The 25,664-nt window shown below is 43.6% G+C and overlaps 1 protein-coding gene across 1 annotated transcript in view; it reads left to right on the forward strand.

The window, feature by feature from the left end:
- Positions 1–4,139: 4,139 nt before the first annotated feature.
- Positions 4,140–25,664, forward strand: part of LOC306755180 (neurotensin receptor type 1-like) — a gene marked incomplete at both ends in the record, with an annotated part of 244,863 nt that continues 223,338 nt past the window's right edge. The window contains 4 exons of the mRNA XM_079239471.1: positions 4,140–4,162; positions 4,459–4,611; positions 11,616–11,778; positions 11,825–12,547. Of these exons, the coding sequence (XP_079095597.1) occupies positions 4,140–4,162; positions 4,459–4,611; positions 11,616–11,778; positions 11,825–12,547 (1,062 nt within the window). The remainder of the gene's footprint in view (positions 4,163–4,458; positions 4,612–11,615; positions 11,779–11,824; positions 12,548–25,664) is intronic.

Consider the following 25,664-nt stretch of genomic DNA (forward strand, 5'->3'; position numbering starts at 1 on the left):
CCCCCGCAGGCAGAGGGCACAGCCCACACCGACGGAGGACCAGGATCCCCAGACCGCCACCCAGCGGCAGCCAGGTCGCACCCCAGCGCACCAGCTGCGCCCCCGGGTACAGGACACCACCCCCCCACCACCAAACCACACACACATATACATGCATACCCCGCCCCCCCCCCAACACGCACTCCCCTCTCAACCCCCATCCACACAACCCTCTGCAATCCATGCACATCATCCATAACATATACAACCCCACCCCACCTCTACTCACTCACCCATACCAAGTCACACGAACCCCAATCGCCCCCGCCCCCACACACGCTCACCCCCCCCCCCCACACACACACACGCTCACACCCCGCCACCCCATCCCTCTACTTCTACCCAACCACACATGCCCCACCAAACACCCCTCCACCACCCATAGCCCCCCTCCAAACTTCACCCTCACTCACACATCCCATTCCGCATATACACCCCCCCCTACACACACACACACACACACACACATACCCTCACTCCTCCAACACAGGCACACCCCAATACAACCCACGCGCCAACATACCCCTCCACACACACATCTACTCATCCTCACACATCCCTATCCCCTACCCACCTATATCCCCAACCCTAATCCCCCCCCCAGCCATCCCACCATCCATCTGTAACCCCATACACCCACTCCCACACATCCTCACCTCACCCCTCCATCATGTCCCATGTGAGATACCTCAGAGGGGGCAGAGGACAGGATGGCCCCGATCAGGGCCCCCATAATTACCGCCCACCACTCCCAGCGTCCCCCCCACCACCCCACAGATGCAGCCGACCCAGCACCCCCCCAGGGCCGGCGACAACCCTCCTACAGCCAGGCCAGCCCAGACTTAGGCCTAATGGACGGCACTCTTCCCCCACCCGTACCCCCCCCCAGTAAAGCCCCGAGAGCAGGGGCATGAGAAGACCCTATCGTCCCTGCCTCCCCCCCGCTTATGACTGATTGTGAAGTATGTATTAGTTGCAATTAAAACTGAGGGAATTGCCACGCGGTGCTGGGAGAGGGACCACCTAAGCAGCCCCGCCCACCATACACCGCATGCCCCCCCCCCCTAATCATGTGAGTCGTCAGTGTTTTGGTGTTTGGTGTCTAAGTGTAATTAAAACTGGGAGGTGAGCCGAGGCTGGGTGCAGCGATCAAGACCACCTTGATGGCCTTTCTCACCACCCAGCGCCACGTGCACACCTCCCAATACCCTGCCTGTGTGTGATGGGGAGCGGGGAGGAAGAGGGGTTGAGGGATTTAAGTCTGGAGGAAAGTGAGCTTTCCTCCAGAAGGTGAGCCGCCTGCAGCACTGGGCATGCCCCCTACTCCCAGGGCCCCCCAAGGACCAGGACAAGCCGGGGACAGCCATCCCCGTAACCAGAGCCTTCGGCGACTCTAACCAGAGAGTCATCACTGACCCAAGAGGGGACCAACTCACCACATGCAGAAGGGGGGCACGAGGACAAAGAGGAGGCGGGGCGGCAGAAGGGGAATCCCAGACCGATTGTCCACCGCCCCCTCACTCACAGAGGACACCCCCACCTGGGGACATGAAGTCCCCACCTTGTCCACACATCGGCACCTCACACTGTCTCAGCACAAACCTACAGCCACACACACACACACACACTTCCGGACACATTCAGGTCCACCCAGCCACCCGTTCAGCCCACCCTTAAAACCATCCTCCTGACCCCCACGTCACATCCAAATCTCCCCCACTCCCATCCATCATATCTACACTTATCCACCAACCTACCACACACATGCACCACCCACTCCCCCATACATACACCCCTGCCCCCCCCCCACACACACACAGACAGCACGCCCCCCTCCCCCCTCCTCCCCCCCCATACACACACCCATATACATGCACCACCTCCACTCCCCACATACACGCATCACCCCACTCCCCTACACACACGGCACTACCCCCCCCACAGACACCACGACACCCCCCCCACACACGCATCATCACACTTCCCCACCCACACACATCCACATACCTATGTACCGCCACCAGTCCTCAACGCACACCCCCTACACACATCCCTCCATACACACTCACATCCCATCCACACTATCAAACACCCCCCACTCAACAAGTCCCAGGGTCGCAACCAGGCACCAGAGCACGTACCTGCCCGCCGCCGCAGCGGCAGGTCCAGGTCAGCCCAGCCCCCCCCCGGCACAAGCCGACCCCCCACCCCCAAGAGACAGGGGACAACCCCGGGCACCGGAGCCCGGGACCCCGCCCAGCCCACCCCACGGCGGCACAGGCGCCCGTTACGGAGTCACGCCCGCCAACCCATCCCCCTTGCAGGAGACTTTAACCACACTAAGCTCACTGATGTATTGCAAAGCTTCTATCAGCATGTCAGTGTTGCTACTCGGGGTGCTAAAAAGCTGAACCATGTTTACACAAACAGGAAAGGGGCAAGTCCCTCTCCCCTCCTCACCTCAGGCTCTCTGATCACATTGTCCATTCTGCTTGTCCCTGCCTATAAAAGTGCATTAAAGACCAAGAAGCCAACATGGAAAACCATTCATGTGTGGCTCCCAGGGCCAGATGACATGCTGCAGGACTGTTTTCAGTGTACAAACTGGCAGATGGGCTGCACGGTGGCACAGTGGTTAGCACTGTGGCCTCACAGCAAGAAGGTCACTGGTTTGATCCTTGGCTGGGGAGGGGTTTGGACAGTGACCTTTCTGTGTGGAGTTTGCATGTTCTCCTCGTGTATGCGTTGGTTCTCTCCGGGTACTCCGGCTTCCTCCCACCATCATGCATGCATGTTAGGTTAATTGGTTACTCTAAATTGCCCCTAGGAATGAGTGTGAGCATGAGTGGTTGTTTGTCTCTCTGTGTGGCCCTGCGATGGACTGGCCAGGGTGTACCCTGCCTGTCGCCCAAAGCTGGCTGGAATAGGCTCCAGCTTCCCCACAACCCTGAATTGGATTAAGCGGTTTAGAAAATGAATGAATGAACTGGCAGATGTTCAGAGACACAGCAACCACAGATGATCACGTGGATTTCGAGGAATATACATTATCCGTGGTTGGCTACATCAGTAAATGTGTAGAGGATGTTACTACTTCAAAGATAGTTTCTATCTTTGCCAATCATAAACCATGGTTGAATACAGAGGTGAAGGCTAGAGATTGTACATTCCAGTCTGGGGATGAAATAGCACTCAGAGCTGCAAGGCGGGATCTAAATGCTAGCATAAAAAGGGCAAAATAGAACTGTGCTCTGAAAACACGAAGTAATTTCTCCTCTAGTGACCCTCATAGAATGTGGGCAGGCATCAGAGAAGTTACAGATTACAAGAAGGAGGATACAGAATGCCCTCTGGATCCCTCATTACCTGATATCCTGTACAGTTTTTACGCAAGGTTTGAAACTCTAAACACCTCCTCCCCTTCCAGGATCACCACAACATCCAATGACTCCGTTCTCAGTGTTACATTGACGGAGGTATGGAGCGTCCTGCGAAGGGTGGACCCCCGGAAGGCTGCTGGCCCTGACAGGGTACCAACGTGTTTTAAGACTGCCACCAATATACCTATCCCGAAGTGCTCCACAGTGACATGCCACAATGACTACCGCCCTGTGGCGCTAACTTCAACCATCATGAAGCATTTCAAAAGACTGGTAGTGACAAAGATAAAGAAGTCCATAGATGTTACTGTGGACATCCATCAGTACACCTACTGTAAAAACCGCTCCACTGCTGATGCCATTTCCACACTGGTTCATATGACTCTCACCCTTCTGGAGAAGAAAGACTCTTATGTTCATCTCCTGTTCTTGGATTTCAGCTCTGCTTTTAATACAATAATTCCACAGACCTTGATCAGCAAACTCAGTTTTCTTGGATTGAACAGTTCCTTGTGCAACTGGATACTGGATTTTCTTACCAACAGGCCACAGACTGTAAGAATCCACAACATCACATCTTCAACACTGGATCACCCCAGGGTTGTGCGTTAAGCCCTCTTCTGTACACCCTGCTTACATATGACTGTGTTGCTCACTATAAATCAAATCACATAGTCAAATTTGCTGACGACACTGCAGTGGTGGGCCTCATCAACAGCGATGAGTCTGCTTACAGAAGGGAGGTAAGCCAACTGGAGCTTTGGTGAAAGCAGAACAACTTGTACATCAACGTGAAGAAAACAAAAAAGGTGCTTGTGGATTTTCCCAGGAAACCTAGGGCACCTTCTCCTCTTTACATCAATGGAGACCAACTTGAAGCGGTGTCCTGCTTTAAATATCTGGGAGTACAAATATCAGACAATCTCAGTTGGAAGAACACAACAAGCAGCATCCTCAAAAAGGCCTACTAGCGCCTGTTTTTTTTTAGGCACCTCAAAAACGCTGGTCTGAGCTGTCCTCTTCCAACTGCCTTTTACAGAGGTGCGGTTGAGAGCATCCTGACATCCAACATGACTGTGTGGTACAGTAGCTGTACAGCAGCAGAAAGAAAAACCCTGCAGAGGGTTGTGAGAGCGGTAGAGCGCGTCTGTGGCTGCGGCCTCCCCAGCATCGAGGACCTCTACATCAGCAGGTGCAGGGGGAGAGCCCATAGCATCATGGACGATCCCACCCACCCTGAACACAGATTCTTTACACGTCTTCCATCAGCATCAATCAGAAATTACAGCGCATTCAAGCCCGGACTACCAGACTCCAAAACACTTTTTATCCAGAGGCCATGAGAGAGATAAGCGCAAAAAAAGCACGCCAATACTGACTTCCTATTTATTTTGCATGTGCAAAATAATTATATACAATATTTGTAAATTGAGGGGGGACCTGAGGCAGTGTTTCGTTCTTTGTATTTATATGCTGGAATGACAATGTTGACAATGGCAGACAGATGTTTAGAAACTGGTTACTGTTGGTGGTGAACCATTCTGATTTGGTAAAGGAAAATAGGCAGCTTCAGACTAGTCCTCCACAGCAGGGAAAACAATCTCCACAATCCAGAATTTCAAGGTCCAAAATCAGTCCAGGGTCCACACCAAGACACACAAGCAAGCCAAAGAAATCTGAGGAGCAAGCAAGAGGCAGGGTCAGAATCAGGCAGGGTAGCAACAGGTGATCAGTTCATACCAATAAGGGCATAGCAAAGACTGTGGTCAGGGACATGCAGGGTCAAACCAGGTTTTCTCTATGAGACAGGTACATGAACAAGGCTTGAAAGCTGTGGAAAAGATAGACCATTTCACACCAAGCAGACACAGGGCAGGTGTTTAAATAGAGAGCAGCACAGGTGAGGACAATCCACAATCAGGCAGGGGAAGAATGCTGCTCGTTAGGGGCAAAGCAGAAATCATGACAGGCAGAGGTACTCATGATCTGGGCATGGTGTCCAACTGGAACATCCTCTGTGAAAATTGGAAAGTGCAGAGGTGTTCAGAGCAACAGTCAATAAGGTAGCACCGTATTGTCCAGAAGTACAGTAGGCCAACTGAGCAACACAGTATGTCCAACTGGACTCTGAACATGGATGTATACGCGCACATACTCGTTATGTAAGTCTGTTTTGCACAGAGTTGCACTCAGAGGGAACCCTATAGATCTGTTTCATCCGCATCTTTTGGTGCTGGAGAACTTGGTCTATTGTGGCCAAGCTGACATCAATGTTCTCAAAGTTGACATTATTGGCAATGACTTTGTCTCTTATCTCCCAGAGTCTGATAAGGTTGTCCTCATAAACCATTGCTACAATTATGGTTTCTTGTACTGCTCTCGTAGCATTCTTCCACCTCTAAAGGAAGTAACATGTTGACATGTTTTGCAACTGCAACTAGCAACTGAGATGAAACCAATCGAGTACTTCCACAGGGTTGTATTTTGACAAAGATTGCAATAGAGTACAATACTTGTGTTGTCTGTGTGACCTGATAATGGTATCCACTGTGAACCTAGGACTCTACTACGTGTTACTTTAGTGTCTCTTCGTCCTGCTTTAGCCATTGTCACGCCATAGACAATGACATGGTCAATTACTGTTGGTTGCATCTCATCCTAAATGAATGTAATGACGTTGCCTTGCTCTTCCTCCTGAAACCTTCTTTTCTGGACCTTCAACACATTTAAATTTTTTCAATTAGCATGGGAATGCTTTTTTTTTTTTTTTTTTTTCACTTCCAGCAGGGTGTAATTACTGGAATTGCCAAAACATGTGCAAGGTTAAACTAAAGTCCAATAGAGATGTCAAAGACTGTTCAATGTGAAAAACTTTTTATTTTAATGTGTTTAAAATTTATCAAAGTGTTGAAGGGTGCATTGTTGGAACAAATCTTTCATATTCAACTGGTACATTTGCAAATAAATTCCTTTACTCCTTAAGGTGTGCAGCTGAGACCAACAGTTCATGTTGAGCAGCCTGCAGAGTTGTGCACCATTACACAAGCAACAGCCAACAAAGTGATATGTTAAATGCTGCATTTGAACCAGTGCCTTGTATGTGTACCTGTGTCCCGGTGCACAAAATGGACCAATCGCTGAGCTGAATTACGGTTCGTTCAATCACAGGAACAGATTTCAATACATTGACAAAAACTTGAATAACTTAGAAAGTTTAAATGTTACAGAGACCAAAAGTTGTAGAACATATCTCCTGAATGGGCTGAAGAGTTTGATACTTGAATGGTTGAAGTGAGACAAACGGTGTAGGAGGAGCAGTGTTTCAAATATTTTGCAGGAAAGACACTGGGGACGGGAAATTGATGAACCGGACACTGCAAACTGGTGCAGAGCTCTGAACCCCAGTTGAAGCTGTTTTCAGCTCATTATGCAAAAACAGACCAATCACTGAGCTGAATTTTTTCAACGTCCAATCCGCATTTGGTTGGAAGAACTTTCATCCAATCACAAGGCTGAATTTATTTTTATAAAATGCTAAATTTCTAAAAAACTACAAAGATTCAAAATAAAAAATAAAAAAAAAATCGAAGCTCACATGTTCTGAAGGAGCTGCATAGTTTAAGGTCTGAATGATTGAAGTGACCTGAACGGCGCAGGAGTAGTAGCACGGCAAAGTTTGGCAGAATAATAATAAAAAAGGCTGAACAGGATCTCAATAATGTGAATGCCCCATGTATGGTGAATAAACCACCTTATCCATTAAGCATCTCTGGATGTGTCTCCTTCTGACAGAGAGCAGCACATTCCTAGCAGACATGCAGAATTCTTTCCAATATGGTAAAGTATAAAATACATCCAAAAAAAGAAACTGCAGTGATTACAACAGCAGAGAGAGGTATCATTTCTTAAATACCAAAACGAGGAAGGAGGTGGAAAGGTATATTGTGCAGATATATTAGGTAAAATGTGCCATGTCAGATTTGAACCCATAAAACTCAGAACCAAAGACCTGTCTCATAACCATAACTCTATTCACACCAACAACTGAGTGTCAGAATGCAAAGCTTTTTCATTGAGAAGAGGATGCATTCTACAATAGTGCATGTGGAGATATTGTGGGGAAAAAATGAAATATGTGACTATAATATATGATAGATATAGATATTTCTAGATTGTGCCGTCTGTTGGCAGCAAATTGTAGTAGTGATGACTAGCTTTCTTGATTTTTTAAAAGTACAAAGTCTTCTCACATAGATATTACCCTTAAATTAAGTATTTTTTTCTGAGGATTTCATGCCGGTTCGGAGGGTGTTCTGCGAGGAAGATTTGTCTGCATATTTTTGGCTCTTTCAAGGCTTGTTAAGATCAGTCTCCATGGCAACGAAAGACTTGTTTACAATCGGGATCAACTTATTAAACTCTCCCAAATCAGGATTATCAGTGAAACAACACATCAAATCCCGATGGAGTTGAAAAGAAAGAGAAGAGGATGCAGAGCGAGAGTGAGACAGAGGACAAAGTGATGGAGATTTAAACCATTTCTCCCAACCATCGTCATGGGTAATGTGAGATCACTAGCTAACAAAACGGACGAGCTCGAGATGCTAACAAGGTCTCAGAAAGAATACAGAGAGTGCAGTATTATGTGCTTCACCGAGACATGGCTGCATGAACACATCCCTGACTGTAATGTGTCTGTACCGGGCTTTAAAACGGTCCGTGCAGACCGCAGTAGACAACACAGCGGAAAGCTAAAGGGTGGTGGAATTGCAGTGCTGGTTAACCAGCGTTGGTGTCATCCTGGACATGTTACTGTCAAGGAGAAGATATGCACAAGGGACATGGAACTGTTAGCTGTGAGCTTCCGTCCATATTATTTACCCAGAGAGTTTACCTGTGTTATTCTGGTAGCGGTTTATATAATACCTGGTACCGCACCAGACACAGCCTGTGACGTCATCAGCTCCGTCGTTGCTCGGCTACAAACACAGCATCCAAACTCATTCATGGCGATCTCCGGAGACTTCAACAACGTCTCCCTCTCTGCAACTCTACCAACATTCCAGCAGTTTGTCAGCTGCTCCACCAGAGAAAATAAGATGTTGGACTTATTTTATGCAAATATGAATAATGGATCCAGTTGTTCTGCCCTGCCTCCTTTAGGAAGATCTGACCATAATCTGGTTCTTCTCACCTCCACCTACAAGCCCATCGTTCAGCAGCAACCAGTCATCACAAAGACTATCAAAATCTGGTCTGCTGAAGCTGAAGATGCTCTTAGAGGAGGCTTTGAGGCTACAGACTGGAACGTCCTCTGTGAACCTCATGGAGACGACATCAACGCCATGACTGAGTGTGTGACAGATTACATAAACTTCTGTGTGGACAGCATCGTCCCAACAAGAACAGTGAGGTGCTTCCCCAATAACAAACCCTGGATCACCAGTGACCTGAAAAAGCTGCTGAACATCAAAAAGAAAGCCTTCAGGGATGGAGACAGGGAGTTATTGAGGGCAACACAAAAACAACTTAAAACACAAACTAAGAAGTGCAAGGAGGACTACAGGAAGAAGTTAGAAAGTCAGCTCCAGCAGAATAACCTGAGGGATGTGTGGTCTGGAATGAAGAAGATCACCGGCTTCAAGTTAAAGGGGGACCAGCCTGATGGAGGTCTGGACAGAGCTAATGAGCTGAACATATTCTTCAGCAGGTTCAGTTCACCCCCTACCTCCAGCCCAACAGACCACACGCCCTCCATAAGCCCACTGCTTTCCTGTCACGCCTCCAATCTGTCACCCTGCAGCTCAGTCATGGACCAGAACACAGCTTCATCTCCCTCCACATCAGGACATCCTGAGACCTCCACCTTGTTTGTCTCCTGCAATCAGGTTAAGAAGCAACTTGAGAAACTGAACCAGAACAAGGCTGCAGGTCCAGATGGTGTCAGTCCCAGAGTTCTCAAGACCTGCTCAGAACAACTATGTCTGATTCTCCAGCACCTTTTCAACACCAGTCTGAGACAAAATAGAGCTAAATAGAGTCCCAGTGCTGTGGAAAACCTCCTGCCTTGTTCCAGTGCCTAAAAAAACACAACCAGCTGAACCAAGTGACTACAGACCAGTTGCCCTGACATCTCACATCATGAAAGTCCTGGAGAGACTCTTATTGGCTCACCTCAACAAGCAAGTAAACACCTTTCAGGACCCATTCCAGTTTGCATATGGTAATGGACTTGGGGTTGAAGATGCCATCATATACCTGCTCCAGAGAGCACACTCTCATCTGGACCATTCAGGCAGCACTCTGAGGGTCATGTTCTTTCATTTCTCAGTGCTTTTAATACCATTCAGCCTGCTTTGTTATGTGAGAAGCTCCATAAATTCCAGGTGGATACCTCCACAACCACCTGGATCTATGACTACCTCACAAACAGACCCCAGTTTGTGAGACTGAAAGGTTGTGTGTCTGAGATGGAGGTCAGCAGCACTGGTGCACCACAAGGAACTGTACTCTGGCCATTCCTCTTCACTCTGTACACCTCAGACTTCCAGTACAACTCTGAGTCCTGTCATCTGCAGAAATACTCTGATGACTCTGCAGTTGTGGGGTGTATCAGGGATGGACAAGAAGCAGAGTACAGAGAACTGGTCAGTCAGTTTGTTAAATGGTGCGGTGACAATCATCTCATATTAAATAGCAGCTAAACAAAAGAGATGATTGTTGACTTCAGGAGGAAGAAGAATAAACAAAGCACTGTTTCCATCCTGGGAGAGGAGGTGGAGGTGGTGGAGGAATACAAGTATCTTGGAGTTCAGCTGGACAACAAACTGGACTGGAAATGCAACACTGACTACATCTACAAGAAAGGTCAGAGCAGACTGTACTTCTTAAAGGGCTCCCATTCTGGTATTTGGAGTTTTCTGAGCTTTCTACAATGTTACAGTGTTGAATCCTCATCAGACATGTGAACGACACTGCTTTTTATCACCTAAACGCATGTTTGAGTTTGAGTTCCAGCACACTCTTGTTCGGTTACCATGGCGACGAAAAACGTGTCGAGTTTTTTCTACTTGGAAATCCTTGTGACGTCCCAGGGGATAAGGTTCAGTGATTGGTTACCTTCTACTGGTTTACAAAGGCATGTACAAATACATCAGGCTGTTTGGCCGTCTCATGGTTGCACCTCCAATGCATGCATTTGTAAGGTGTAGGCCTTTATAAGTACGGCAGCTTTATGTGATGTAGCTTCTATAATGTAGAACTGCTTCGTTTCAGAACACATTTTTGTGCTGGACGTTTTTATTTAATATCTGATGTAAATCTAGATTTATTTACATGGTGGAGGAACAATTTCAAGGACACATTTTAAGAGTTTTTGCAAATGCTGTTCATGTCCAACATTCTGTGTGAAATTTATATTTCATTTTGAACAAATGTCTCAAATTTCACACTTTTTTTTTCCGCTGGTGTTGCCATTTCCCGTTTCTCCAGATGCTGTGCGTACGGCAGGTAGGAGTTGCCATGGAGGTAGGGCTGTTTTACCACCAAGTCGTGTTTTTCTAAAATCCAGACGGTGATTTTGGCTGCATATGATTGACTAGTGCTTAATCGTACGTTGCACCTGATTGGTTGGAAGATAGTGGCTCTAGGTAGTCATGTGGTGATCACTTAATAACAGCCATATTAGCCACCTGTAGCAAAAATACTAACTTTATGGAAATAAATATTTAGTAATTATAATGATAAATAAATAAATAAATTCTAATAATAAAATTAATAAAAACAATTTAGGAGTCCTAGTAGATCCATGCTGGGTAACCTGGAGCCTGCAGCAGTGACTTCTTATAAAAACCTCCATGGTTGTGATGAATAAGAACCTCATGCTGAAACGGAGTGCAAACCAGTGTTTGAGAGAAAGACTAGTTGTTACGGCAACCTATCAGACTGACAGATAATAATTCTAAGGTAAACTATCGTTTAACCAGCGGAAGAGCTGAGCTGTGAACCAGATTAGACCATGTTTCCAGTCAGTCTGGTGGCATGATACCATCACTGGGACGAAAACAGGTTCAAAGTGATTTCATGTAGTTTACAGAGCTAACATAATGAGCTGTTTTCATCCTGCTCCTCTTTCCAGAACATTCAGCCATTTCAGGCTTTGTGGAAATCAGCTGAAAGTTGGATTTTCCACTCCAGGAAAAGCAGCATGAATCCACGCTGGAAGCATTTGGAAGCCACTAACATGTCCTTGGAGAGGCTGCCAGCAGGCTGCAGTGCAGCTCCACGCAGCTCGCGCCCGCCACGTGATGAGGAGTGGGTTCTGTCACGTCTGAAGCTGAAGCAGCTCAGACACAAACCAGTCTGTAGAGACAACTGGTGGACTGGTTCAGCCTTCTGTCTCCAAGGTGACACGCAACGGGACGTGGGTGTGCTCGTGCGTCACCGGAGCAGCTCCAGTAGAAAGCGCGCCTCCTGTTGCTCCAAACTTCCACGCAGCAGCGGCTCGTCGCGTGGCGGACACCCACGGCAACATGACGGAGCGCAACAGCTCAGAAAACTCCACGGCAGCTCCCACAGCAGGCGGGGAGGATCTAGAGGTCAACACGGACGTTTACTCCAAGGTGGTGGTCACCATCATCTACGTGGGTCTGTTCGCCGTGGGCTCTCTGGGGAACTCCATCACCCTCCACACCCTGCTGAGGAAGAAGAGCCTGCAGAACCTGCAGAGCACTGTCCACTACCACCTGGCCAGTCTGGCCGTGTCCGACCTGCTCATCCTCATCCTCTCCATGCCCATAGAGCTCTACAACTTCATTTGGTTCCATCACCCGTGGGTTTTTGGGGACGCCGTGTGCAGAGGCTACTACTTCCTCCGGGACAGCTGTTCCTATGCCACGGCGCTGAACATCGCGAGCCTGAGCGCGGAGCGCTACCTGGCCATCTGCCACCCGTTCAGAGCCAAGAGCGTCATGTCTCGCAGCCGCACCAAGAAGCTCATCTGCGCCATGTGGCTCGCGTCCTTCGTGCTCGCGACCCCGATGCTCTTCATCATGGGCCAAGAGGCGCGCGGGGAGGACAGGATCTGCACCGCCACCGTCTCTGCTGTCACGGTGAAGAGCGTGCTGCAGGTGGGTGCTGCATGTCTGCATTTAGGACTACAGCTTTTCCATGTGGGGGAGGTTCGGCTGGAGGGCGCGTTCATGTGCATCTGTTTTCCAAGAAACCAACCAGAAGCCTTGTCCAAACCTCTCCATCAGTCAGATGTTCAGGAGGCTGCTGCAAATGTCACACTTCTGATCGCTGCTCCCTAATCAGAAAAGAAACAGAATAGAAACAAAATAGAAACACAACAGAAACACAACAGAAACACAACAGAAGGATACATGAAACATGTGGAACACGTAGGATACATGAAACGTGAAACACATAGGATACATGAAACATGGAACACATAGGATACATGAAACATGGAACACGCAGGATACATGAAACATGGAACACGTAGGATACATGAAACATGGAACACATAGGATACATGAAACATGGAACACGTAGGATACATGAAACATGGAACACGTAGGATACATGAAACATGGAACACGTAGGATACATGAAACATGTGGAACACGTAGGATTCATGAAACATGTGGAACACGTAGGATACATGAAACATGTGGAACACGTAGGATACATGAAACATGGAACACATAGGATACATGAAACATGGAACACGCAGGATACATGAAACATGGAACACATAGGATACATGAAACATGTGAAACACGTAGGATACATGAAACATGGAACACGTAGGATACATGAAACATGGAACACGCAGGATACATGAAACATGTGAAACACGTAGGATACATGAAACATGGAACACGTAGGGTACATGAAACATGTGGAACACGTAGGATACATGAAACATGTTGAACACGTAGGATACATGAAACATGTGGAAAACGTAGGATACATGAAACATGGAACACAGGATACATGAAACATGTGGAACACGTAGGATAAATGAAACATGTGGAACACGTAGGATACATGAAACATGTGGAACACGTAGGATAAATGAAACATGTGGAACACGTAGGATAAATTAAACGTGAAACACGTAGGATTCATGAAACATGTGGAACACGTAGGATACATGAAACATGGAACACGTAGGATACATGAAACATGTTGAACACGTAGGATACATGAAACATGGAACACGTAGGATACATGAAACATGTGGAACATGTAGGATACATGAAACATGTTGAACACATAGGATACATGAAACATGGAACACGTAGGATACAGGAAACATGTGGAACACGTAGGATAAATGAAACGTGGAACACGTAGGATACATGAAACATGTGGAACACGTAGGATACATGAAACGTGAAACACGTAGGATTCATGAAACATGTGGAACACGTAGGATACATGAAACATGGAACACGTAGGATACATGAAACATGTGAAACACGTAGGATACATGAAACATGGAACACGTAGGATACATGAAACATGTGGAACACGTAGGATACATGAAACATGGAACACATAGGATACATGAAACATGGAACACGTAGGATACATGAAACATGTGGAACACGTAGGATACATGAAACATGGAACACGTAGGATACATGAAACATGGAACACGTAGGGTACATGAAACATGTGGAACACGTAGGATACATGAAACATGTTGAACACATAGGATACATGAAACATGTGGAACACGTAGGATACATGAAACATGTGGAACACATAGGATACATGAAACATGTGGAACACGTAGGATACATGAAACATGGAACACGTAGGATACATGAAACATGGAACACGTAGGATACATGAAACATGTTGAACACGTAGGATACATGAAACATATGGAACACGTAGGATAAATGAAACATGGAACACGTAGGGTACATGAAACATGTTGAACACATAGGATACATGAAACATGTGGAACACGTAGGATACATGAAACATGTTGAACACGTAGGATACATGAAACATATGGAACACGTAGGATAAATGAAACATGGAACACGTAGGGTACATGAAACATGTTGAACACATAGGATACATGAAACATGTGGAACACGTAGGATACATGAAACATGTGGAACACATAGGATACATGAAACATGTGGAACAAGTAGGATACATGAAACATGTGGAACACGTAGGATTCATGAAATATGTGGAACACGTAGGATACATGAAACATGGAACACGCAAGATACATGAAACATGTGAAACATGTAGGATACATGAAACATGGAACACGTAGGGTACATGAAACATGTGGAACACGTAGGATACATGAAACATGTTGAACACGTAGGATACATGAAACATGTGGAACACGTAGGATACATGAAACATGTGGAACACGTAGGATTCATGAAATATGTGGAACACGTAGGATACATGAAACATGTGAAACACGTAGGATACATGAAACGTGAAACACATAGGATACATGAAACATGGAACACGTAGGATACATGAAACATGTGAAACACGTAGGATACATGAAACGTGAAACACATAGGATACATGAAACATGGAACACGTAGGATACATGAAACATGTGGAACACGTAGGATAAATGAAACATGTGGAACACGTAGGATACATCAAACATGTGGAACACGTAGGATAAATGAAACATGTGGAACACGTAGGATACATCAAACATGTGGAACACGTAGGATAAATGAAACATGTGGAACACGTAGGATAAATAAAACGTGAAACACGTAGGATTCATGAAACGTGTGGAACACGTAGGATACATGAAACATGAAACACGTAGGATTCATGAAACATGTGGAACACGTAGGATACATGAAACGTGAAACACATAGGATACATGAAACATGGAACACATAGGATACATGAAACATGGAACACGTAGGATACATGAAACATGTGGAACACATAGGATACATTAAACATGTGAAACACGTAGGATACATGAAACACGGAACACATAGGATACATGAAACATGGAACACATAGGATACATGAAACATTGAACACGTAGGGTACATGAAACATGTGGAACACGTAGGATACATGAAACATGTTGAACACGTAGGATACATGAAACATGTGGAACACGTGGGATACATGAAACATGGAACACATAGGATACATGAAACATGGAACACGTAGGATACATCAAACATGTGGAACACGTAGGATAAATGAAACATGGAACACGCAGGATACATGAAACATGTGGAACAAGTAGAATACATGAAACATGTGGAACACGTAGGATTCATGAAACATGTGGAACACGTAGGATACATGAAACATGGAACACGCAAGATACATGAAACATGTGAAACACGTAGGATACATGAAACATGGAACACGTAGGGTACATGAAACATGTGGAACACGTAGGATACATGAAACATGTTGAACACGTAGGATACATGAAACATGTGGAACACGTGGGATACATGAAACATGGAACACATAGGATACATGAAACATGGAACACGTAGGATACATGAAACCTGTGGAACACGTAGGATACATGAAACATGTGGAACACGTAGGATTCATGAAATATGTGGAACACGTAGGATACATGAAACATGGAACACGCAAGATACATGAAACATGTGAAACACGTAGGATACATGAAACGTGAAACACATAGGATACATGAAACATGGAACACGTAGGATACATGAAACATGTGGAACACGTAGGATAAATGAAACATGTGGAACACGTAGGATACATCAAACATGTGGAACACGTAGGATAAATGAAACATGTGGAACACGTAGGATACATCAAACATGTGGAACACGTAGGATAAATGAAACATGTGGAACACGTAGGATAAATAAAACGTGAAACACGTAGGATTCATGAAACGTGTGGAACACGTAGGATACATGAAACATGAAACACGTAGGATTCATGAAACATGTGGAACACGTAGGATACATGAAACGTGAAACACATAGGATACATGAAACATGGAACACATAGGATACATGAAACATGGAACACGTAGGATACATGAAACATGTGGAACACATAGGATACATTAAACATGTGAAACACGTAGGATACATGAAACACGGAACACATAGGATACATGAAACATGGAACACATAGGATACATGAAACATGGAACACGTAGGGTACATGAAACATGTGGAACACGTAGGATACATGAAACATGTTGAACACGTAGGATACATGAAACATGTGGAACACGTGGGATACATGAAACATGGAACACATAGGATACATGAAACATGGAACACGTAGGATACATCAAACATGTGGAACACGTAGGATAAATGAAACATGGAACACGCAGGATACATGAAACATGTGGAACAAGTAGAATACATGAAACATGTGGAACACGTAGGATTCATGAAACATGTGGAACACGTAGGATACATGAAACATGGAACACGCAGGATACATGAAACATGTGGAACACGTAGGATACATGAAACATGGAACACGTAGGATACATGAAACATGTGAAACACGTAGGATACATGAAACATGGAACACGTAGGATACATGAAACGTGGAACACGTAGGATACATGAAACATGGAACACATAGGATACATGAAACATGGAACACGTAGGATACATGAAACATGTGGAACACGTAGGATACATGAAACATGGAACACGTAGGATACATGAAACATGTGGAACACGTAGGATACATTAAACATGTGGAAAACGTAGGATACATGAAACACGGAACACATAGGATACATGAAACATGGAACACATAGGATACATGAAACATGGAACACGCAGGATACATGAAACATGTGGAACAAGTAGGATACATGGAAATGTGGAACACGTAGGATTCATGAAATATGTGGAACACGTAGGATACATGAAACATGGAACACGCAAGATACATGAAACACGTGAAACACGTAGGATACATGAAACATGGAACACGTAGGGTACATGAAACATGTGGAACACGTAGGATACATGAAACATGTTGAACACGTAGGATACATGAAACATGTGGAACACGTGGGATACATGAAACATGGAACACATAGGATACATGAAACATGGAACACGTAGGATACATGAAACCTGTGGAACACGTAGGATAAATGAAACATGTGGAACACGTAGGATACATCAAACATGTGGAACACGTAGGATAAATGAAACATGTGGAACACGTAGGGTAAATAAAACGTGAAACACGTAGGATTCATGAAACGTGTGGAACACGTAGGATACATGAAATATGAAACACGTAGGATTCATGAAACATGTGGAACACGTACGATACATGAAACGTGAAACACATAGGATACATGAAACATGGAACACGTAGGATACATGAAACATGTGGAACACGTAGAATAAATGAAACATGTGGAACACGTAGGATACATGAAACATGGAACACGTAGGATACATGAAACATGTGGAACACGTAGGATACATGAAACATGTGGAACACGTAGGATACATTAAACATGTGGAACACGTAGGATACATGAAACACGGAACACATAGGATACATGAAACATGGAACACGTAGGATACAGGAAACATGTGGAACACGTAGGATAAATGAAACATGTGGAACACGTAGGATACATGAAACATGTGGAACACGTAGGATACATGAAACGTGAAACACGTAGGATTCATGAAACATGTGGAACACGTAGGATACATGAAACATGGAACACGTAGGATACATGAAACATGTGAAACACGTAGGATACATGAAACATGGAACACGTAGGATACATGAAACATGTGGAACACGTAGGATACATGAAACATGTGGAACACGTAGGATACATGAAACATAGAACACGTAGGATACATGAAACATGTGGAACACGTAGGATACATTAAACGTGGAAAACGTAGGATACATGAAACACGGAACACATAGGATACATGAAACATGGAACACATAGGATACATGAAACATGGAACACGTAGGATACATGAAACATGTGGAACAAGTAGGATACATGAAAATGTGGAACACGTAGGATTCATGAAATATGTGGAACACGTAGGATATATCAAACATGGAACACGCAAGATACATGAAACATGTGAAACACGTAGGATACATGAAACATGGAACACGTAGGATACATGAAACATGTTGAACACGTAGGATACATGAAACATGTTGAACACGTAGGATACATGAAACATGTGGAACACGTGGGATACATGAAACATGGAACACATAGGATACATGAAACCTGGAACACGTAGGATACATGAAACCTGTGGAACACGTAGGATAAATGAAACATGTGGATCACGTAGGATACATCAAACATGTGGAACACGTAGGATAAATGAAACATGTGGAACACGTAGGATACATCAAACATGTGGAACACGTAGGATAAATGAAACATGTGGAACACGTAGGATACATGAAACATGTGGAACACGTAGGATACATGAAACGTGAAACACGTAGGATTCATGAAACATGTGGAACACGTAGGATACATGAAACATGGACCACGTAGGATACATGAAACATGTGAAACACGTAGGATACATGAAACATGGAACACGTAGGATACATAAAACATGTGGAACACGTAGGATACATGAAACATGGAACACATAGGATACATGAAACATGTGAAACACGTAGGATACATGAAACATGGAACACGTAGGATACATGAAACATGTGGAACACGTAGGATACATGAAACATGTTGAACACGTAGGATACATGAAACATGTGGAACACGTGGGATACATGAAACATGGAACACATAGGATACATGAAACATGGAACACGTAGGATACATGAAACCTGTGGAACACGTAGGATAAATGAAACATATGGAACACGTAGGATACATCAAACATGTGGAACACGTAGGATAAATGGAACATGTGGAACACGTAGGATAAATAAAATGTGAAACACGTAGGATACATGAAACATGAAACACGTAGGATTCATGAAACATGTGGAACACGTAGGATACATGAAACATGTGAAACACATAGGATACATGAAACATGGAACACATAGGATACATGAAACATGTGGAACACGTAGGATAAATGAAACATGTGGAACACGTAGGATACATCAAACATGTGGAACACGTAGGATAAATTAAACATGTGGAACACGTAGGATAAATAAAACGTGAAACACGTAGGATTCATGAAACGTGTGGAACACGTAGGATACATGAAACATGAAACACGTAGGATTCATGAAACATGTGGAACACGTAGGATACATGAAACGTGAAACACATAGGATACATGAAACATGGAACACATAGGATACATGAAACATGGAACACGTAGGATACATGAAACATGTGGAACACGTAGGATACATTAAACATGTGGAACACGTAGGATACATGAAACACGGAACACATAGGATACATGAAACATGGAACACATAGGATACATGAAACATGGAACACGTAGGATACATGAAACATGTGGAACAAGTAGAATACATGAAACATGTGGAACACGTAGGATTCATGAAACATGTGGAACACGTAGGATACATGAAACATGGAACACGCAGGATACATGAAACATGTGAAACACGTAGGATACATGAAACATGGAACACGTAGGGTACATGAAACATGTGGAACACGTAGGATACATGAAACATGTGGAACACGTGGGATACATGAAACATGTGGAAAACGTAGGATACATGAAACATGGAACACGTAGGATACATGAAACATGTGGAACATGTAGGATAAATGAAACATGTGGAACACGTAAGATACATGAAACATGTGGAACACGTAGGATACATGAAACATGGAACACGCAGGATACATGAAACATGTGAAACACGTAGGATACATGAAACATGGAACACATAGGATACATGAAACATGTGGAACACGTGGGATACATGAAACATGTGGAAAACGTAGGATACATGAAACATGGAACACGTAGGATACATGAAACATGGAACACGTAGGATAAATGAAACATGTGGAACACGTAGGATACATGAAACATGTGGAACACGTAGGATACATGAAACGTGAAACACGTAGGATTCATGAAACATGTGGAACACGTAGGATACATGAAACATGGACCACGTAGGATACATGAAACATGTGAAACACGTAGGATACATGAAACATGGAACACGTAGGATACATAAAACATGTGGAACACGTAGGATACATGAAACATGGAACACATAGGATACATGAAACATGTGAAACACGTAGGATACATGAAACATGGAACACGTAGGATACATGAAACATGTGGAACACGTAGGATACATGAAACATGTTGAACACGTAGGATACATGAAACATGTGGAACACGTGGGATACATGAAACATGGAACACATAGGATACATGAAACATGGAACACGTAGGATACATGAAACCTGTGGAACACGTAGGATAAATGAAACATATGGAACACGTAGGATACATCAAACATGTGGAACACGTAGGATAAATGAAACATGTGGAACACGTAGGATAAATAAAATGTGAAACACGTAGGATACATGAAACATGAAACACGTAGGATTCATGAAACATGTGGAACACGTAGGATACATGAAACATGTGAAACACATAGGATACATGAAACATGGAACACATAGGATACATGAAACATGTGGAACACGTAGGATAAATGAAACATGTGGAACACGTAGGATACATCAAACATGTGGAACACGTAGGATAAATTAAACATGTGGAACACGTAGGATAAATAAAACGTGAAACACGTAGGATTCATGAAACGTGTGGAACACGTAGGATACATGAAACATGAAACACGTAGGATTCATGAAACATGTGGAACACGTAGGATACATGAAACGTGAAACACATAGGATACATGAAACATGGAACACATAGGATACATGAAACATGGAACACGTAGGATACATGAAACATGTGGAACACGTAGGATACATTAAACATGTGGAACACGTAGGATACATGAAACACGGAACACATAGGATACATGAAACATGGAACACATAGGATACATGAAACATGGAACACGTAGGATACATGAAACATGTGGAACAAGTAGAATACATGAAACATGTGGAACACGTAGGATTCATGAAACATGTGGAACACGTAGGATACATGAAACATGGAACACGCAGGATACATGAAACATGTGAAACACGTAGGATACATGAAACATGGAACACGTAGGGTACATGAAACATGTGGAACACGTAGGATACATGAAACATGTGGAACACGTGGGATACATGAAACATGTGGAAAACGTAGGATACATGAAACATGGAACACGTAGGATACATGAAACATGTGGAACATGTAGGATAAATGAAACATGTGGAACACGTAAGATACATGAAACATGTGGAACACGTAGGATACATGAAACATGGAACACGCAGGATACATGAAACATGTGAAACACGTAGGATACATGAAACATGGAACACATAGGATACATGAAACATGTGGAACACGTGGGATACATGAAACATGTGGAAAACGTAGGATACATGAAACATGGAACACGTAGGATACATGAAACATGTGGAACATGTAGGATAAATGAAACATGTGGAACACGTAAGATACATGAAACATGTGGAACACGTAGGATACATGAAACATGGAACACGCAGGATACATGAAACATGTGAAACACGTAGGATACATGAAACATTGAACACGTAGGGTACATGAAACATGTGGAACACGTAGGATACATGAAACATGTTGAACACATAGGATACATGAAACATGTGGAACACGTGGGATACATGAAACATGTGGAACACGTAGGATACATGAAACATGTGGAACACGTAGGATAAATGAAACATGTGGAACACGTAGGATAAATGAAACGTGAAACACGTAGGATTCATGAAAGATGTGGAACACGTAGGATACATGAAACGTGAAACACGTAGGATTCATGAAACATGTGGAACACGTAGGATACATGAAACATGTGGAACACGTAGGATACATGAAACGTGAAACACGTAGGATTCATGAAACATGTGGAACACGTAGGATGCATGAAACATGGAACACGTAGGATACATGAAACATGTGAAACACGTAGGATACATGAAACATGGAACACGTAGGATACATGAAACATGTGGAACACATAGGATACATGAAACATGGAACACGTAGGATACATGAAACATGTGGAACACGTAGGATACATTAAACATGTGGAACACATAGGATACATGAAACACGGAACACATAGGATACATGAAACATGGAACACGTAGGATACAGGAAACATGTGGAACACGTAGGATAAATGAAACATGTGGAACACGTAGGATACATGAAAGATGTGGAACACATAGGGTAAATGAAACATGTGGAACACGTAGGATAAATGAAACGTGAAACACGTAGGATTCATGAAACATGTGGAACACGTAGGATACATGAAACGTGAAACACGTAGGATTTATGAAACATGTGGAACACGTAGGATACATCAAACGTGAAACACATAGGATACATGAAACATGGAACACATAGGATACATGAAACATGGAACACGTAGGATACATGAAACATGTGGAACACGTAGGATACATTAAACATGTGGAACACGTAGGATACATGAAACATGGAACACGCAGGATACATGAAACATGTGGAACAAGTAGAATACATGAAACATGTGGAACACGTAGGATTCATGAAACATGTGGAACACGTAGGATACATGAAACATGGAACACGCAGGATACATGAAACATGTGAAACACGTAGGATACATGAAACATGGAACACGTAGGGTACATGAAACATGTGGAACACATAGGATACATGAAACATGTTGAACACGTAGGATACATGAAACATGGAACACGTAGGGTACATGAAACATGTGGAACACGTAGGAAACATGAAACATGTTGAACACACAGGATACATGAAACATGTGGAACACGTGGGATACATGAAACATGTGGAAAACGTAGGATACATGAAACATGGAACACGTAGGATACATGAAACATGTGGAACATGTAGGATAAATGAAACATGTGGAACACGTAAGATACATGAAACGTGGGTAACACGTAGGGTACATGAAACATGTGGAACACGTACTATACATGAAACATGGAACAAGTAGGATACAAGAAACATGTGGAACATGTAGGATACATGAAAAGTGGAACATGTAGGTTACGTGAAACAAGTGGAACACATTGGATATATGAAAAGTGGAACACGTAGGATAAACGAAACATGGAACACGTAAAATACACGAAACATGTGGAACATGTAGGATACATGAAACATGAAACATGAAGGATACATGAAACATGGAACAAGTAGGATACATGAAACGTGTGGAACATCTAGGATACATGAAAAGTGGAACATGTAGGATACATGAAACATGGAACATGTAGGATACATGAAAAGTGGAACACATAGGATACATGAAACATGGAACACGTAGGATACATGAAACATGTGGCACACGTAGGATACATGAAAAGTGGAACATGTAGCATACATGAAACATGGAACATGTAGGATACATGAAACACAGAACACATAGGATACACCAAACATGGAACACGGAGGATACATGAAACATGGAACATGTAGGGTACATAAATCGTGGAACACGTAGGATACATGAAAAGTGGAAGACGTAGGATACATGATAAGTGGAACACGTAGGATACATGAAACATGTGGAACATGTTGGGTACATGAAACATGTGGAACATGTAGGGTACATGAAACATATGGAACACGTAGGGTACATGAAAAATGTGGAACACGTAGGGTACATGAAACATGTGGAACACATAGGATACATGAAACATGTGGAACACATAGGATACATGAAACATGGACCACGTAGCGTACATGAAACATGTGGAACATGTAGGATACATGAAACATGGAACACGTAGGATACTTGAAACATGGAACACGTAGAATACACGAAACATGTGGAACATGTTAGATACATTAAACATGGAACACATAGGATACATGAAACATGGAACACGTAGGATACATGAAACATGTGGAACATGTATGATACATGAAAAGTGGAACATGTAGGATTCATGAAACCCAGAAGACGTAGGATACATGAAACATGTGGAACACGTAGGACACATGAAACATGGAACCCATAGGGTACATGAAACATATGGAACACGTAGGGTACATGAAACATGTGGAACACATAGGGTACATGAAACATGTGGAACACGTAGGACACATGAAACATGGAACCCATAGGGTACATGAAACATATGGAACACGTAGGGCAGATGAAAAATGTGGAACACGTAGGATAAATGAAACATGGAACACGTAGGGTACATGAAACATGTGGAACACAAAGGATACATGAAACATGGAACACGTAGGGTACATGAAACATGTGGAACACGTAGGATACATGAAACGTGGAATACCTAGGGCAAATGAAACATGTGGAACACGTAGGATAAATGAAACATGGAACACGTAGGGTACATGAAACGTGGAACACGTAGGGTAAATGAAACATGTGAAACACGTAGGACACATGAAACATGGAACCCATAGGGTACATGAAACATATGGAACACATAGGGCAAATGAAACATGTGGAACACGTAGGATACATGAAACATGGAACCCATAGGGTACATGAAACATATGGAACACGTAGGATAAATGAAACATGGAACACGTAGGGTACATGAAACGTGGAACACGTAGGGTAAATGAAACATGTGAAACACGTAGGACACATGAAACATGGAACCCATAGGGTACATGAAACATATGGAACACGTAGGATAAATGAAACATGGAACACGTAGGGTACATGAAACATGGAACACGTAGGATAAATGAAACATGGAACACGTAGGGTACATGAAATGTGGAACACGTAGGATACATGAAACGTGGAATACCTACGGCAAATGAAACATGTGGAACACGTAGGATAAATGAAACATGGAACACGTAGGGTAAATGAAACATGTTAAACACGTAGGATACATGAAACATGGAACACGTAGGATAAATGAAACATGGAACACGTAGGGTACATGAAACGTGGAACACGTAGGATACATGAAACGTGGAACACGTAGGGTAAACGAAACATGTGAAACACGTAGGATACATGAAACATGTG

Source organism: Telmatherina bonti, assembly GCF_933228915.1.
Source record: "Telmatherina bonti genome assembly, chromosome: 4".
NCBI lineage: Eukaryota > Metazoa > Chordata > Actinopteri > Atheriniformes > Telmatherinidae > Telmatherina > Telmatherina bonti.